Raw genomic sequence first — 17,846 nt, forward strand, 5'->3', positions numbered from 1 at the left:
AGCAGGCGTTACTTGAAAAATTTTATTTGTGCCTCAATTGATATTCTTAGATTATTGTATATATGTATTTACATACATAAGAGCACATCCTACATGCACTAATGTACACATCACGCGTCGTGCAATAATTGCATTAAACCAATTCATCATTTGGACCACTTATTTATGTACGCACACATATACATATATGCAAGTATGTATGCGACTTCATTCCGAATATTTGATACCTTTCTGTCTTATTTCCCCCCTCTCTACATTTACTAGTAATTTATTTTACTGATTGCTCGACTTTCTCATATCACAGCACGAACTGTCATTTCGAGTCGCCACTGAGGTCATCTATTAATTTGTTTCGCTTCACTTATTATTGTCTTATCGTGGTGTGATATCCCAAAGGCATTCTGCGGCAATCTGTTTGAGTTGAATATTTTATGTGGTTTTATTAAAAAGGAAAATATACATATGTATGTGTGTGTATGCAAGCATATTAGAGTACATCAATTTGTTCTTAAACAACATAACTTACTTTATTTCGACGGCTGTAGTATTCTATACTTTTTTATATTTTATTAAACTTTTTTGTATTAATACGGATGACTTTCGGATAGGCAGGTAAGTAGGTGAAATGATTGAAATGCCGGACTGGCACTCCTCAAGTAGCACTAAAGCGCCGTTTTGATACCAACATGAGACCTCCAACAGGCAGATATCTACAGCCAACCAGAGCTGTTGATATAATGGAGAAGATTGATGGAATTTAGGTTGGAGCGCTGCCCAAGGCTGTCGAAGAAAGTAGTGCCCAGTGACCTTAGTCAGAAAAAATGCTCTTCAGTCTCTTTCTCTGAAAGGCCACCACAGCTTTTACACTGGGTGTTAAAAGGTAACCCTAGCTTTTCTGCGTGTGTACCGATGGTCCAGTGACCGGTAAACACAGCTACGAGTTTGGAAATTTAATGGTGAGGAGTCCAAAGAACTTTCTGAGTCTGAGGTATCTGAGGCCAGTTTAGTTCCCTTCCTGGCAAGCTCATCAGCAAATTCATTTCCCTCATGTTCCTGTGGCCTGGAACCCAGATCAGAGAAATGTTACCTGCAAAGCCAAGAGATGTGATCTCCTCCTTACAAGAGTTTACTAATTTCGTTCTGCACCCTGGCGTCGTCAGAGCCTTCATCACGGCTTTACTATCGGAGAAAATGTTAATATCTCTCTCCCTCCCGCGTTCCCTAAGCATTTTGCATGCCTGTAGGATCACGAAGACTTCTGCTTGAAAAACACTAGCAGTATTCGGCAGTTTAAAGTATATAGAAAAATTGGCTGATTTAAAGGCAACCGCTGCTCCACTCCCGATTCCATTTTGGAACCGTCAGTGAAGACAAAGGTGCAAGCTTTGGTGCAGATTTTCCCCTCGATCCAATCCTGCCCATTTGGAAAGATTGCCCCAGCACGACCCTCAAAGTCTAGTTTGCGGATAGAGAGATATGTGAAGTTCGGTGTAAACTGCCCGACTGTCCCTTGAGAGATTGTCACCAGAGGCCAATCTCTTTTAACCTGATTGCACTTTGCGATGGGAAGTAATTGCAAAATGACATTCAGAGCAGCACTGGGGCAAGTTTTACATGCTCCGGTGATGCCAATGCATGCAGTCCTTTGCACCCTCCCCAGTTTAGTGATTTATAGCCCTTCCCACCAAACCTGACATCCATACCTTACCAAAACCAACTGCGTTGTACATCCACAGCACGACCTGTGGCTTGAGTCCCCATTTTTTACCGAACATAGATTTGCAGGAGTAGAAGGCTATATTGGCCTTCTTTACCCGATTTTCAATGTGTAGCTTCCAATGGAGCTTGGAGTCAAGTATCACTTCACTAAGTGCTATGTCGTGGGGACAAATACTTCATTGTGAAGGGAATGTGAGACCGCGAGCATGTATTATCATGCCGAGGTTGATCGAACACACGATGTTAAAAGAGCTATGCTCTGGAGATATCGTTGCTGCAAAAATAAAGTACTGGAAAAGTGGGAACAGTGTCGAAGCTATCATAGTTTCGGCTTACCTACCCTATGACTCTGTACAGCCACCTCCTTCGAGGGAGCTAAGAGAAGTGGTCAAGTACGCAGAATCCAATAATCTGGGGCTAATAGTGGGCTGTGACGCAAATTCACAGAACATTGTGTGGGGAAGCAGCAAATGCAACCCCAGAGGTCTCAAGTTACTGGATTTTATCCTGTCATCCGATTTGGTCATTCAAAACACTGGTAACAAACCAACTTTTGTGACCAGAAGGAGACAAGAGGTGATTGATTTAACACTTACCAATAGGTCAGTTGGAAATCAAATCAACCGATGGCGAGTTTTGGAAGAGGACTCTCTTTCTGATCATCGTCTTATCGAATTCCGACTGGGAATTGACACAATATCAATACCTTCCGGTAGGAATCCTCGAAATGTGGACTGGGACAGGTATGGTGAGCTTGTAACAGAGCGATTACCAAACCTGAAAAAACTCAAATCAGCAGAAATGATTGAAGATGCGACTAAGAAATTAGAAGGTACTTTAATCAATTGCTTCGAGGAACTGTGTCCACTCAGGCAAAGCAGACAGGGGAAAGCGGTTCCTTGGTGGAACCCTGAACTGTCGAAGCTTCGTGTACGGTCCAGGAAACTTCTTAATAAGGCCTTGAAGACCAAAACAGAAGAGGACTGGGCCAATCATCGACTTACACAGAGAGAATATAAGAAGAAAGTACGGCAAGCCAAACTTGAATCCTATAGAAATTTCTGCAGTAACGTCGAAGAAATGAGGGAAACAGCGAGACTTTGTAAGGTCCTTCATTTAGACCGCTCAGTAAGGCTGGATTCCATTCGAAAACCTGATGGTTCATACACCATTTCCAAATCGGAAACGTTTAATGCCTTACTCGAAACCCACTTTCCGGGTAGTAGAACTCTCTCTGAAGGTGAGAGTGGCATGAACAACAACGGTGGCAATGGTGGAACCTCTAGGTACAGCTGGTATATTGCTAGTCGGATAGTGACAAGGGAATCGATAAGGTTTTCCTTATCTTCCTTTGAAAACTTTAAGTCCGCTGGACCTGACGGAATATATCCAGCAATGCTTAAAAAAGGAGGAGACAGGCTGATTGAGGCCCTGAAAAGGATCTTTACAGCCTGTCTTGCATTTGGTTATATACCATCTCAATGGCGACGCGTAAGAGTAGTATTTATTCCGAAACCAGGAAAAGATGACTATTCCCTAGCAAAAAGTTTTAGACCAATCAGTTTGACATCGTTCATGTTGAAAAGTCTGGAACGAGTGGTGGAGAAACATATTCGAGTGGGGGTATTGCCGAGAAGTCCACTTAGTAGAAATCAACACGCTTACCAGAGTGGAAAATCATGTGAATCAGCCTTACACGATCTTGTTAGCAAGATTGAAGCTGGGCTGGAAGCTGACGAATACACAATGGGCGTGTTCGTGGACATTGAGGGGGCTTTTGATAATGCCACTTTCGGCTCGATATGTTCTTCTGCCGAACGACACGGAGTTAATCAAGCCATTATAAAATGGATATACTCCATGCTCTCTGAGAGGCTGTTAACCGCTGGTGGGAGCGATGACGAGCAAATCACAGTCAGGGCCAAGCAAGGATGTCCCCAAGGGGGTGTTCTTTCTCCGCTGCTGTGGTGCTTCGTCGTAGACTCCCTATTAGTGGAGATGCAGGAACTCGGCTTTCATGTCCAAGCATATGCGGACGACGTCTGTGCGCTAACATCGGATAAATCCTTAAGGAGGCTTTGCACGAAAGTGCAGAGGATTCTTGACAAAATCGATGATTGGTGCATGAGACAAGGTCTTTCCGTTAATCCGAACAAAACAACCATAGTCTTGTTTACGAGAAAACGGAAATTGGATGGACTCAGTCTTCCAACACTGAAAGGTGTGACACTTGGTCTTTCCAACGAAGTTAAATATCTAGGAGTAATTTTGGATAAGAAGCTGACTTGGGAGACACACGTTTCACTGAAGGTGAATCGTGCATTGAAGATTTTTCAGCAATGCCGTAGAGCCTTTGGCAAAACTTGGGGTCTGAAACCTGCTGTGGTCCTATGGATATACACGGCACTTATCAGACCAATCATCACTTACGCTTCTGTGGTCTGGTGGCGACGGAGCATGGTTAAGTCCACAATCCGGGAACTATACAGGCTGCAAAGAAGTGTATGTTTATGCATCACGGGTGCCATGAGTACAACCTCTGGAGATGCCCTAAATGCTATGCTCGATTTGCTCCCCCTGGATCTTAAGATACAACAGGGAGCAATAAAAGCAATGTGCAGACTCCGTAAATATGGTCTCTGGCACGAAGATGGAACTTCGGGACGCAGAGAAATCTTTAAGTTGCTGTCGGAGCAGTGTCCACTGTTTTTGGCACCTAAAGATGACCTGATACCCACAGTTTCATTCGGAAGGAAATTTGATGTCAGATTTCCATTGCGTGAGCAATGGAGCAATCCAGGAGGCATGCAGGGAGGTTTGACGGATATTTTCTTTACCGATGGGTCCAAGACTGAAATAGGGTCTGGAGCCGGATGGTACTTAAACGATAGTAATAAGTATCACTACGCTATGGGGGGAATGGCAACTGTTTTCCAAACAGAAGTTTTTGCCATCCTAAAAGTAGCCGAATGGATAATCGAGAGGAGATGGAGCGGGAAACAGATTGGAGTCTTCAGTGACAGTCAGGCTGCATTGAAGGCCCTGGAGAACGCGAAGCAAACCTCAAAGATTGTTCAAGAATGTAAGAAGAAGCTTAATTCTGTCGCAAGACAAAACAGGCTTGTACTTATATGGGTTCCGGGACACTCCGGTGTTCAAGGAAACGAAATTGCCGACGAATTGGCCAACCGTGGATCAGCGGTGCCCCCACAGGGGCCAGAGCCAATAATCGGAATCAGTCCCGCAGGAATCAAGAACTGGATCAACGATTATGTAGGCAATCTACATAAAGAGCGATGGTCCGGTCTAGAACGCTGCAGAACTGCAAAGTGTTTTGTGACAAGTCCGAACAGAAAACTGTCAAACTTTCTACTAAAACTTAGAAGGAAAGACATTCGGTTGATGGTCGGCATCATTACAGGACACAACCCATGGGGTCAGCATATGACCACCATTGGAATCATCGAGGACCCGGTATGCCTGTCATGCTTGGAGGAGGCGGATAGCACTGAGCACTTTCTCTGTGAGTGTCCTGCCTTTGCTAGAGCGCGACTACGGGTATTGGGTTCCGATGTCATGGGAATGGGTAATATTCGTTCTCTAAAACTGGAGGATATTTACAGATTTGCCAAAGAATCTGGAAAATTCTCACAGGACTAACTATCTCTATCTCTGTCTCTATTCTTTCCTATCTCTTTCTCTGATACTTTTCTCCCTCCCTCCTTGACTATCTACCCCCTTTCCAGAGCTTTAAATACAATGGGCTTTTTAGCCTGAGTGTTTTAGGAGCCACCAAATCTCCTGGTGCTCCTTGGCTCGACCTTTTCAAATTCAAATTCAATTCATCACTTCAAGATACCTAACTTCCGATGAAAGCGGTAGAACGTGGTTGTTTAATTTGGGAAGGCGAAAGGGTGGAGGTTTATATTTTCTGGTAAATAGCACCAGCTCCGTTTTGTCAGAGTTCAGCCACTGACCTTTCCAAAATCTCAGCCATGACTGAGGGAAATGGTCCCGATATCATTAGGACCAAGTCATCGGCTTATGCACCTTGACCCCAACCTTATTTAGCATTATCAGAATATCGTCAATAGCAACTAGCCAAAGTAGGAGCGAAAGGACACCACCCTGCGGCGTCCCCCTGTGAACAAATCTAGTGACCTTAGCCCTTCTTGCTACCGCATTAACTTCCCTGCAGCCAAGCAGGGACGAGATCTAGAGACAGATAGGTCTTTCCACCTCTAGTTTATCTAACGCAATGACAATTGACTCCGCCCTGATATCTATGAAGGCCGCCAAAGTGAATTGTTTGCATTCTAGCGAAATAAGAAAATATGCTGTTGTATGTAGACTTAAGTTGAAATGTTCTTTTCTTTGGTAAAGATGGAAAAACAAAAAAATATTGCATATCCTAAAGCACTTGAATGAAATCTCATTAAAAAATCATTAAATTTCAACGAGTGTACTGATTAAAAGTTACAACTAAACAAAATAACGCTTTCAATCAAATTAGTTTTTCTGCGAAACCGACGCGCCAGGTAATAACTGGTCGATTACAAAAGTTTCGTTCGTAATCCATAATCGGTATGAAAATTTTACTACTTGCCAAAAAAATATTTAAATTGCTAAATCAAAAGCTAATCGCCGATCAAAACATATGTTTCGATGCAGAAGTAGAAACATCGTAAAATTAATTTCCCAGTAATTTTTAAACAACTAATCGAAACCGTAATAAGTGTTTGTACTAAAATATACCCGCAATTTGCTAAGTTTATTATGGCGAAAAAATGTACATATTTACATACAAATATGGAAGCGCGCATTTTTAGTGCGCAAAAAAGTAATTACACAAATCAATAAAAGTTTATAGGCATACATAAAGATGTATGTGTACGTGTGGAAGTGTGTGCATGAACTTACCCACAGACATTTTGTCAAACTTCCGTTAGAAAAGATACCACGAACGTTTCGGCGTTCGCTGCGCGACAAAACTTTGGCACTGCACTTGTTGCACCAGCAGACGACTATGTTTGGGCGCGAGTTTACTTTTAAAAGCCAGCTCCACTGTGTCCACGGGTCGCTGTCAATATGAAGATAACCAAAAACGAATATCCGCCGGATGTGCCGTTAAACAGTATAAGCGTTGCTGCGCGTGGTGCGTTTAATATTACAAATTCATAATAACAATAAGAAAGAGAGCTGCAAGTACAAGAAAAAAGTAGTTGATTTGAATATTCAATAACGTTATGGAAGCTTATTACAAACAAAAAATATATATGTAAACAAATCATATACCCACACACACACACATAAAACAGTTTTAGGGTACTAAAAAGTAGTGGAAGAGAAGAGAAAGAGTTGAAAAGTGGTTGAACTTGCGACCAACTCCGTAGCTCCAACTTAAGGAAGTGCTGTGGAAGAAAAACTAAAATTATTAAAAATATAATTTAAAATGTACAGCGACAACCTAAAACTTATAAGCGTTTGCACATACATGGATACTCAGAAATATACCCAGTAGTAAAAAATTGGCAGTCGCTTGCAGAGTTAATTATGTACAGACATATTGGGAATTTCGATAATATCTGCGAGGTTGGGCAAAGCGGCTACAGAGTGGTGCAATTGATGATTGAATAAATACAAATGAATGAACGAATAAATACAAATTCTAATGCGGCTTTTGAAATCTATGCAGTGGAGTCGCGATAATTCGCACCCCGTTAATTCGACTCTTTCCCGTTAACTCTCTTTCCTTCTCTCTCTCCCGTTCATTAAGGGGGCTCGGTGGTCTAGAAATTTCGAAAAATCGATTTCTTTTTTTCGATATTTTAAAAGTATAGCTACTTAAGTATCTATACTGTGACATTTTCATGCGGAAATTCCTAATATTAAAACTTCTACAGCCCATTGACTAGTTAGAGAACGGTCCGCGCACCTCTGCACCTCAAACTTTGAACTCATTTATCTCGAAACGACTTTTTTCGGCACGGCGGGGATGAAAAAAAAAAATCAACTGAATCTCCTGAAATTTGAATATGTTGTTCGCAGCATGTATGAGTATGAAGTAGAATCATAATAAATTCCTTTTTTTTTACACTGAAAAACTAGTGAAAAAATACCCGTTTTTACGAACTTTTTTTCAAAAGTGCGCCATTTTGTCAATTTTTATTTTTTTCGATTTGTTCTAGTTCCGACCATAACTGTTTTCTGTCTTTCTGATTATGAATCTTCTTGAATTTTGTGTTTCAGATGAGTAGAAGTCTTGAAATCACCTACGCCGTTGGGGTCCGATTTTTTTAAAGGGTCATCTTCAGCGACATTTTTATAATAATAAATATTGTTTTTGAAATAAAAACAAAAAATTTTGTATGGTCAATAGATGTAGTAATAAACACAAAAAGTTCAAATTTTTAATGAACAAAAAATCGTGAAAATATTTGAAATTTGTGTGCTCTAGACCGCCGGGTCCCATTAAATCGAAAATCTTAATAATTTGCAAAACAACTGTTGGCCCCTTGAAAAATTCGCATTCATTCGCAAAATTTTCAAATATTTTGGGCTCTTTGTAAATTCACTTTTTTTTCTTGTGACTATGCAAGTTATGTTCAATATCTTTCAAATCTTAATTAGTTTTTAAGAACCTATGGAAATGGCAAACCAGCTGTATGCACAAAGCTTGATTTTGCTTTTTCGTCATGACATACATACATACATTGTGGGACAAAATTAATCACCCTATCGGATGACCTATAATTTTTCAAATTTGTCACCTAACAATCAGACCGCTGCAGTATACAAACAGAAAAGCAATGGAGCCCATAAAGGTCGAATAAAGATGTTCGTCCTTCAAAACCATTTTTTTTTTTATTTAAAAAAGGTGTTGCGAAACAATTGGATGATTAATTTTGCGCTACCTTGTAGCAGTATTTTTAAGTCACTGATTGTTTTGGAAAACACTGTGGACGAAATACGCTCAACGAGCTTGAGATTTAAAAAAAAGACGAGCCAAGAACCACCGAGGGATTTGATAACTCCTAAAGTACTCCGGTCAAAAAACCCATTGTATTCAAAGTTCTCGTAAGTAAGTAAAAGGGCAGATAGTCAAGGAGGAAATGAAAGAAAGACATACAATAAATAGAATAGAGATAGAGACAGAGACAGCTAGCCTTGTGAAAATTTTCCCGATTATTTGGTAAATCTGAAAATATCCTCCAGTTTGAATAACGTTCGAAGAGAACGAATTTTACTTATTCTCATGACATCGGAACCAAAAATTAGTCGCCCTGCTCTAGCAAAGACAGGACACTCACAGAGAAAATTCTCAGCATTATCCACCTTCTCTAAGCAAGGCAGGCAAATCGGCTCCTCAATGGTTCCAATGGTGGTCATATTCTAATCCCATGGGTGTGTCCTATAAAAATACCGATCATCAACCGAACGTTTTTTCTTCCAAGTTTTAGAAGGAAGTTCGACAGTTTTCTGTTCGGGCTTGTCACAAAACACTTTGCAGTTCTGCAGTGTTTTAAATGGACAATCGCTCTGTATGTGAAGTGTATACATAATCGCTGGTGCAATTCATGACTTCTATAGAACTGATTCTGATTGCTTGCTCTGGTAACCGCTTATCCGCAGTTGGTCAATTCATCGGCAATTCAATTTTCTTTTGAGCTTAAACGAACGCAGAAAACAGATTTTTACAATTCAATTTATTATAATGCCTTCAGCCCATTGCTATTTCGCAACACATTACAGTGTAAATCTATGTTAGGTAAAACAGTGGTGGGTGTGTGGTGGACACCCAACACAGTCTGACCCCATTAGCACAAAAGATGCCATTTGATGATGAATCTGCCAAACCGTCTATTTTCTTTTCACCAATTTATTTCAAGTTAACCATCGAGAATTCCCCCAGCATTCTGTCGACTTGGGACTCACAGAAATAGTGAAAGACTGTTTCCTTAGATTATTCTTAATTGCTGCTTCTACATCTATCGTTTACGGCCACCCCAACTTCCTGGCTTGGTCTCCCAAGAGCCAGTGGCCAGTTATTTTTGACGTAATTCTGAATATGTCTGCTCGTGGCTTTCTTAACAACTCTTCACTTCTAGATTTGTTGAAATTGGGCCACGTTTGTTTAGTTATTTTGCAGGTATCCATGTTAGTTCATCTGCCAACGGCCTGCTTCTGGAATAGCGAGAAGATCTCCCTTTTACGCACACCTTGGTGACAGTCTATTCCTACGGCTTCGGATTCGTTATAGGATGCCCCCTGTCTTGCCAGATCATCAGCTGTCTCATTTCCTCCTATATTCCTATGTCCAGGTACCTAGATGAGAGTGATATCTATCGTGCGCGCTAAAGCATTAAGTTCTGACGATTTTTGAATTGGTTATACCTGACTTTAAAGCTAAGCTGGCTGCTTGACTATCTGATTGCATATGAAAATACATACTTCCGATAGTTATTGTAGATGGTTTCTAATTATCCTGCAAGCTTCCCGTATCCCGAGAACTGCTGCTTGAAAAATATTATTCCAATTCCCCAGGCGAAAAAACTTGAAAGTTTCGAGGTCTTTCGAATATACACCGGCGCCGATGCCACAGTCCATCTTGGATCCATCAGTGTACAGTGCAGTTGCAGGCCACCTACTAATGCTCCTATCCGTAGTGGGTACAGAGCGGTAACCAGTATCGCCCTCAAATGAGCCAGTTCTGAGCTAATTCTCACCTACTTTGATTTTCTGCAGGGCTAAACATAAACAACATATGGCTGCACATAAGGCGCTGCCACTTCTTAAGTTCATTTGAATCGTTGCACCTGTTGTGGCCGCCATGTCTTCCTGTCACTTGTTCTGCTGCACAAGTACAAATGTGTCCCTCAGGTTAGTGGCACCAATCGCGCATATTAAATGAGTTTTCCCCTCCACTAACAATTGAACCGTTTAATAACGGAAGCAAAACACTTTTCCATCATAATTCTTATGCTCGTCAAAGTGCAGCAATTGAAAGAGTTGCTGTATGGAGTAGCGTGGAAAACCCCAAGACACGATTGAGCAAAGTTGATTGCCAACGACAAGGAAAACCAATAACAAAAAAACTATTACATACTAAATAAGTAGTACATGCCATATAGCTTTGGGCTCTACGTACAGGTCACTAGGTGGGTGTCTGAGTTGTTTTAATTTTCCCTTACAAATATGTATGTCTGTATATGGTTTTCTATGGATATGGACATGAGGAGATGGAACGTGATATAGAGGTTTTTTTATATTTACAGTGGGTTTCTTAAAGCAGAGTTGTGGACTATATTAAATTCGTTTGATATCGGTACCAATGAAGCAGTAAATTTAAAAAATATGAATAAATACTAATTCCGCAATGCAGCGAGCTCTTCAAGTGGTTGCATATTAAGGCAATGAGTGCTGTATAAAAGAAACGATTTGAAGCTATGTTACTGGTAAGTCATCCAAAGCCCGTAAATGTTTACAACCCAGGCCGCTAACTATTAAAAAAAAATTAAGTCACTTTGTAAGAAAGTGGAACCATAAATCCCAGGTTGACGGCAATGTCAATGACAAGCCTGGCAGAGGTTTGATTAAAACAATCTCAAAAAGCGATGACAAAGCCATAAAAAATGTGTTTGTGGATAGTTCTGTCATAAGCCTAAGGCAGGTGAAGCAAAAGCTTTCGTCAAAAAGCATAGACATTCCCATTTGTACAATCAGATTTAAAGATTGGATATTGAAGAAATCTGACATTGGAAATCGGAAAACTGTTTAAAAAACCTCTTTTTACTGAAGAAACGCATATTCAAAAACGATTGATATGGGCAAACGAAAATTTGAATCGTGATTGGACGAAGTTTATGTGCACAGGCGCAGATCATCTTTTGCCGTTGGGAATTCCTGGAACAAAGCGTGAGTTGGTAAAACGCAAATATTTGTTTAACAACCGGTCAAGGCTCTTATATACGGATGCTTTTCTGGGTGCACACAAAATCTCGGCGCAAAGTTAATGACCAAACTTCATAAGAAATATTTGTTAAAGTTTGCAAAATGCACCGAATGCAGCAGATAGAAATATTCAAGAAAAAACACCAGAGTCAACTTTATACAGTCAGCGAAAGCAGAAAGAGGCACACTTGAGGCTTGACTGACGAACGCAAAGTCTGGATGCAAACTCAATCATCAAAGCTGTAATGTAAGCGAAGATTCGGTGTACAAGAATGTCTACAATAAAATAGCTTGTCACGAGGCCCAAAAAAAATCTTAGCGAAAATTCTTCAAGGCGATGTGAAGCTAACATAGACGGCAAAGGGAAATAGATGGCCCCACAAGGGCCAGAGCCAATAATCGGAATCAGTTCCGCAGGAATCATGAATTGGATCAGCGATTATGTATGCAATTTACATAAAGAGCGATGATCCGGTCTAGAACACTGCAAAACTACAAAGTGTTTCGTGACAAGTGCGAACATAAAACTGTCAAAATTCTACTAAAACTTGGAAGGAAAGACGTTTAGTAGATGATCGGTACTGATACTTTTCTCCTTTGACTATCTATCCTCTTTTCAGAGCTCTAAATACAATGGGCTTTTTAGCCTGAGTGTTTTAGGAGTCACCAAATCTCTTGGTGCCTCTTGACTCGACCAATTCAAATTTCATTTCAACTAGGTATTGAAGCGCGCCCTTAGGTATTGAAGTATGTAACTAAAAACAAAAAGTAAAACTTTTACAAACTTTATCTCAAAAATTTTATTGGCGAATCTATTTTATAAAACTCATTTTATTGAATATGAAAATAAGTATGTCTGAAGCAAAGTATTCAGCAACAACATAAAAATATATGTATAAAAAATAAATAATTGGCGCGTACACTTCCATTCGGGGTTTGGCCGAGCTCCTCCTCCTATTTGTGGCATGCGTCTTGGAGTCGGGGGAGGAGCTTTCTCAAGGCTAAAATGCACTCGAAAGTTAGCCATTGTCTGCCGAGACACGGGCGCTAGAAAAAACATTTTCTATCTCTTTGCTTTTTTAAGCACCGAGATTCGTACTTACGCAATTGTCAAAAATTGGACTGATAAAATGGGACATGTAAATGGATGGCAGCCACGGTGGTCATATACTGGATACCAGAAAAAGTCATTACCACAATATTTCTGTTTTGTATTATTATTTTACCTTTCTCAAGCTCTTAAAAAACACAGGATATCACAGTTTGCAATTAATGAAAAGGTTGACCAGAAAAATATATTTTGTAATTGTCTTGTTTAATGTTCGCCAGTGGTTACCGAACTCAGGTCCTACTGTTGATATATTATGCACGAACAAACTCGGTTCCGTCGGTTTTATGGGCTAGGAGGGCATCACTGGTGCCATATTAGCCACTTAAATACCTAGACTAGATGGAAGGATGGAAGGAGCTCTTGTGGCATCACAAATATTGACGTTAAAAAACCATTTGGTGCGGATAGCGGGCTCATGGCATGACGCACCAACCCATTCGGCTATGGCAGCCACCTGATCATGACCTAGCATGACCGAGTTACGGCTCTTCAAAGCTGAAGAAAATTGCCATCGTCAATATCGTTTGGCGTGGACTCACCTGAATATTTTTTGGTTTCAACAGATTTATCGCACTGCCCGAAAAAGCAGCGACATACTGAAAATTATTTTCAGAAATGATATTGTAATATACACTCACTTCCGAGATCATGAGCTTTGATGACTCTAGTGATTTTGTTGGGGTTATTAGCCTACACTGTCAGATTGGGTTGGGTTTATAAAATTGTTTACCCGAAAGTATCAGCAGATGGATGGACGGACACAAAAAGTGGACATGGTTTCTATCTTATCTCTATAATAGTAGTAAAAGAAATCCATTATTTATGCGTAACATTTTTGCGCAAATGGTTTAAATTGTTTTATGATCGATCTTTAGCTCCTGAGCGATGCTACGACTACTAATATTCCGGTTTCGAAGTATAACTAATTAAAAAGGCCATAAATTTATCCATTACTGATTTCTTTTTTCGCGTTTACTCTCAGCAAAATGCTTCGGCGCACTTGTAAACAATACTCTGAACTGTCATTTAGCCAACTAACAGACAGCTGATGCCCATGAATCCGCTACGCGAGAGATCTGAAGTTGGTTACACTTCGAGTGCCGGAACCTGTATTTCAGATCTAAATAAGAGGGGGAGCACTCCGCCTACCAAGTTTAGGCGAGATTTATCAAGCCTTTAGCAAAATATACGAATTTACACAAAAGTGGGGCTGGCACCACCCATTTTCTTAATTTTTCTGGCGTCGTTTTTATTTTCTTGGGTTCATTGTACCAAATTTGGGTAATTTTTCGTATTTTATAACAGAAACATCATTTTTTTTCTGAAAATTACGGTTATATGGCAGATGGGGGTGGTTGTTGACCAGTTTTGCCTATTTCCAATACCGAACTACCTTGAACAAAGAATCACCTATACTAACTGTACCAAGTTTCATTGAAATATATTAAATGTTTGCCTTAGTTATCGTGCGCACGGGCAGGCAGACAAAGCTAAATCGAATCTTCTCATCGCCCTGATCGTTTTGGTAAATATATTTCCATATCTATCTTGACTCCTTTATGCTGTTACATACAATCGTCATGTGAATGAAATTAAATTTACCCTTGGACTCAAGTGCGCGAGTGTAATTACGTAAAAGCTCAATTAGCGTTCAAAGTGGTATGATTGAAGTTCCATAATTTCATAACTGAATTAAAAGTATTTTTTATTAATTTCTTTTATTGCCCCTCCCCCTAATTTATTGCACAATTAATCCAGAGTCACGTATGGAACTAATCGTCTGTGGAGCCATTTAAAAAATATATATTTAAGTTACCTTATGAGTGACCAAAAATAGTACATAAAAGTCTAAAAATATTGAAATAGTTCATAAATAAGTGATTAATATGCTGACGACGTGCCTCTTGCAAACCGCAACATACTTTCCCAGCTCTTTACTGTTGTTCAATTAAATTTGCCCCTATGTTCGATTGTTTTTGTTTTTGTTTTTTCTCAATAAAATCTTTGCCAGTATTACTGATTCGCATAACTGCATGTGCTTCTAGATTTCTTTGCCTATTTGCAAGTGTTATTTTCGTAAGCAGGTGCTAATATAAAAAACAAAACTCTGAGTTGTGTAAAAAATGATTTACTCATCATTCAAAGCAGCAGCACCCGTACAAATAGCTCCGGACGCGTGCAAGCAATTTCAAGTTCACATTCCCGTCCGCTAAGCCTTGCTGGCTCATTACCTCCCAATTGCGCCTTGATTTGTTGCCCTTTGTTTGGTGTTCAATGATGTTTTTATAGGTGACTCCACTCGTTTTATTTTATTTAAGTTATACGAGTATGGCAGCATTGCAAGCTAAAATATTCCTATTTGCTTGTTTATATATACAAAGTTTTATTTTTTGGTGCTTTACCCGTCTGTGCGAGTATGAGCTAAGGCCAAGATGAGTGCGCCTTATGGGAACTGAATCGGAGTTCTGTGTGGCACTTCTATTGAGTCTTTCATACTAAAAAAATCTTTGACCGAAGGCGCTAAATGATGCCTCAAGTTCAATAATAAAAAGTCGTTTTTAAAATATGAGAAAGGAATAATATTCGTTCGAGTTTTTGGAAGCTTTTAAAACTTACTATTACAATTCAAATAGAGTGGCTGGTGAAACTCGCTACCAAAAAAAAAAAAGTTAAGCACTTTTTCTGAGTAAATAATGAATTCAATTATTTTAATTTACAGGCTGCTATTTAGATTGAGATGATGAGACACATACGCACCACTGTAGGTTTAGAGTTTTAATGCATCTCCGAGCAGTTGCCCCACAAATGCTAAATGGTAGTAAACGCTTAAAGTATTCTCTCGAAGGGCTTAGCACGGTAGTTGGGAAATTTAATTTGACTGACGAGGATGCCATTGTTGGGATAAATCAGCTTAAGCCTTCCACTAGTACCGACGTTGATGGTCTATCGGTTATTTTAATTAAAAGTTGCCCAGCTTTGATTACGCCTTTAAAGCACATTTTCAACATGTCACTTTCCGCCGGAGTTTTCATTGAAGACTGGAAATTAACTTACATTACACCTATCCTTAAAAGCGGCAATAAAAATAATATTGAAAATTATAGGCCGATTTCCAAACTATCTACAGTTTCGAAGTTTTGAGTATATAGTCAAAGACAAAACATACTTTGCTGTTAAACATTTGTTATGTCCCAATCAACATGGGTTTATACCGGGCAGATCTACATTAACAAATTTAGCTGTCTTTATGGAAGACTATTTGGAAACATTTTAAAAAGGTTTCCAAATGGATGCGATCTACCCAGATTTCTCTAAGGCTTTTGATAGGGTATCTCACCCAATATTAACTGCTAAGCTTGAGCGTTTCGGCTTTCACTCTCAATTTTTTAAGTGATTAATTTCCCACCTCAGTAATAGACACTGTGTCTTATCCTTTTAATTGCTTCGTCTGGTGTTCCCCAAGGTAGTGACCTAGGTCCGCTACTATTTATCATCTTCATTAGAGCCTTCCTTGCACACACATCCACTCTTTCATTTCCCTTCACTCCAGAGTGGCCGGAGACCCAACAAAGTGTGGTGTTGTGTTGTTGGATAAGCGAGAGTGATCTCCTACATTCTTTAAGACATCTTGAGTTGATGCGCGCTGAGACCAGTATACTGATCGCTGCTTGACTATCAACAAAAATGCTAATGTTTGCCGGAGGTAAGTCCATTAGACTTATCGGGCTTACCAAAGAAATCACACAATTTCGTCTTAGTATTCATAGAACATATCCGTCCTACCGAACTTCTGCGATCACTGTCTTAACATCAGCTATCATTTCGTTGTTTGACAACTCAGTTTGCATTTTACTAGTTTGCCATTTGCATGCGTGAATACAGCGATCCGATTTGCTGGATGCCGTTTTGAAATTTAATTATTAAGACAGATTGTGATCAATTTAGAGTTATCGGATTTAAAATTGAAATAAAATAACGGAAATCCAAATTGATTGGCCAATCTTTATTATTTTTATGTATAACCATTTATGACAATTATTTTTTAAATATAATCTCTTGCAAATGTTGGCCGCAACTGCGCCGTAATTCTGTCAACCGTAAACACCAATTTCGAATGACTCACGGTTCGTTGGAGGACTTCGCTCGGTATCTCGTAAATATCTTTGGTGATGTTGGCTTTCAATGCTTCACTCGAAGCTAGTTTATCCACAAAGAGTTTAGACTTTAAATACCCCCACAAATAAAAGTCCAAAGGTGTGATATCACACGATCTTGGTGGCCAATCCACTGGTCCGAGACGACAGATAAACTGCTCACCGTAACGAGCACCAATTGCTCAGTAAATCCATTGTTCCACGGACTGTATGGCAAGTAGCGCCGTCTTGTTGGAACCAAATAGGGTATTTAATTTCCGGCATCAAAAAGTCTGTGAAAGTTTATCAGGGCGCGGTTGCGTTCGCCATTCACTGTTACATTGGCGTCAGTCTCGTCTATGCAGAAATATGGGATGATTTCTCCAGCCCATATACCGCACCAAACGGTTGTTTTCAATGGATGTAATGGCTGTTTGATGGTTCTTGAATGGCTTCGGGTTGCTCTTCAGCCCAAATACGGCAATTTTTTGCTTATTGACTTAAGCCAAAAAGGGCCTCATCGCTATACACCATAAGTTGGCCTGAGCGCGTGATTCAACGATTTGTAAACGTTGTTGAGGCTAAATCTTTCCATGATGAAATATCAATGAATGCTGAAAAATTTAATGAATTTAGTTTGACAATAGTTACGAGTGATCTGTCAAAAGACCCTATTGGAAAAAGTGCCTCCAATCTGATCACCCTTTATAACTGTCTTGATACACCAAAGCTCAAAATTCCACTTAAACGCTTCATCCACTTAAGAAATAAGTCAAAATGGTAAATATGTAATGTTAAATTTTTTTAAACTATTATTGAAATGGCGGGATAAAAATCGACAAAATGCTTTTTTGTTAATTTTTTTTATCATCAAACTGTACTCGTCTGTTCCGTGTAGAATTCTTTCAATACGAAAGAAACCCTGATGCTAA

The 17,846-nt window shown here is 39.7% G+C and overlaps 1 protein-coding gene across 1 annotated transcript in view; it reads right to left on the bottom strand.

The window, feature by feature from the left end:
* Positions 1-17,846, bottom strand: part of LOC129236220 (phosphoinositide 3-kinase adapter protein 1) — a 203,293-nt gene that overhangs the window by 144,430 nt on the left and 41,017 nt on the right. The window contains exon 2 of the mRNA XM_054870472.1: positions 6,640-6,918. Within this exon, the coding sequence (XP_054726447.1) occupies positions 6,640-6,649 (10 nt within the window). The 5' untranslated portion in view covers positions 6,650-6,918. The remainder of the gene's footprint in view (positions 1-6,639; positions 6,919-17,846) is intronic.

The sequence above is a fragment of the Anastrepha obliqua genome, chromosome 1 (genome assembly GCF_027943255.1).
Source record: "Anastrepha obliqua isolate idAnaObli1 chromosome 1, idAnaObli1_1.0, whole genome shotgun sequence".
Classification (NCBI taxonomy): domain Eukaryota; kingdom Metazoa; phylum Arthropoda; class Insecta; order Diptera; family Tephritidae; genus Anastrepha; species Anastrepha obliqua.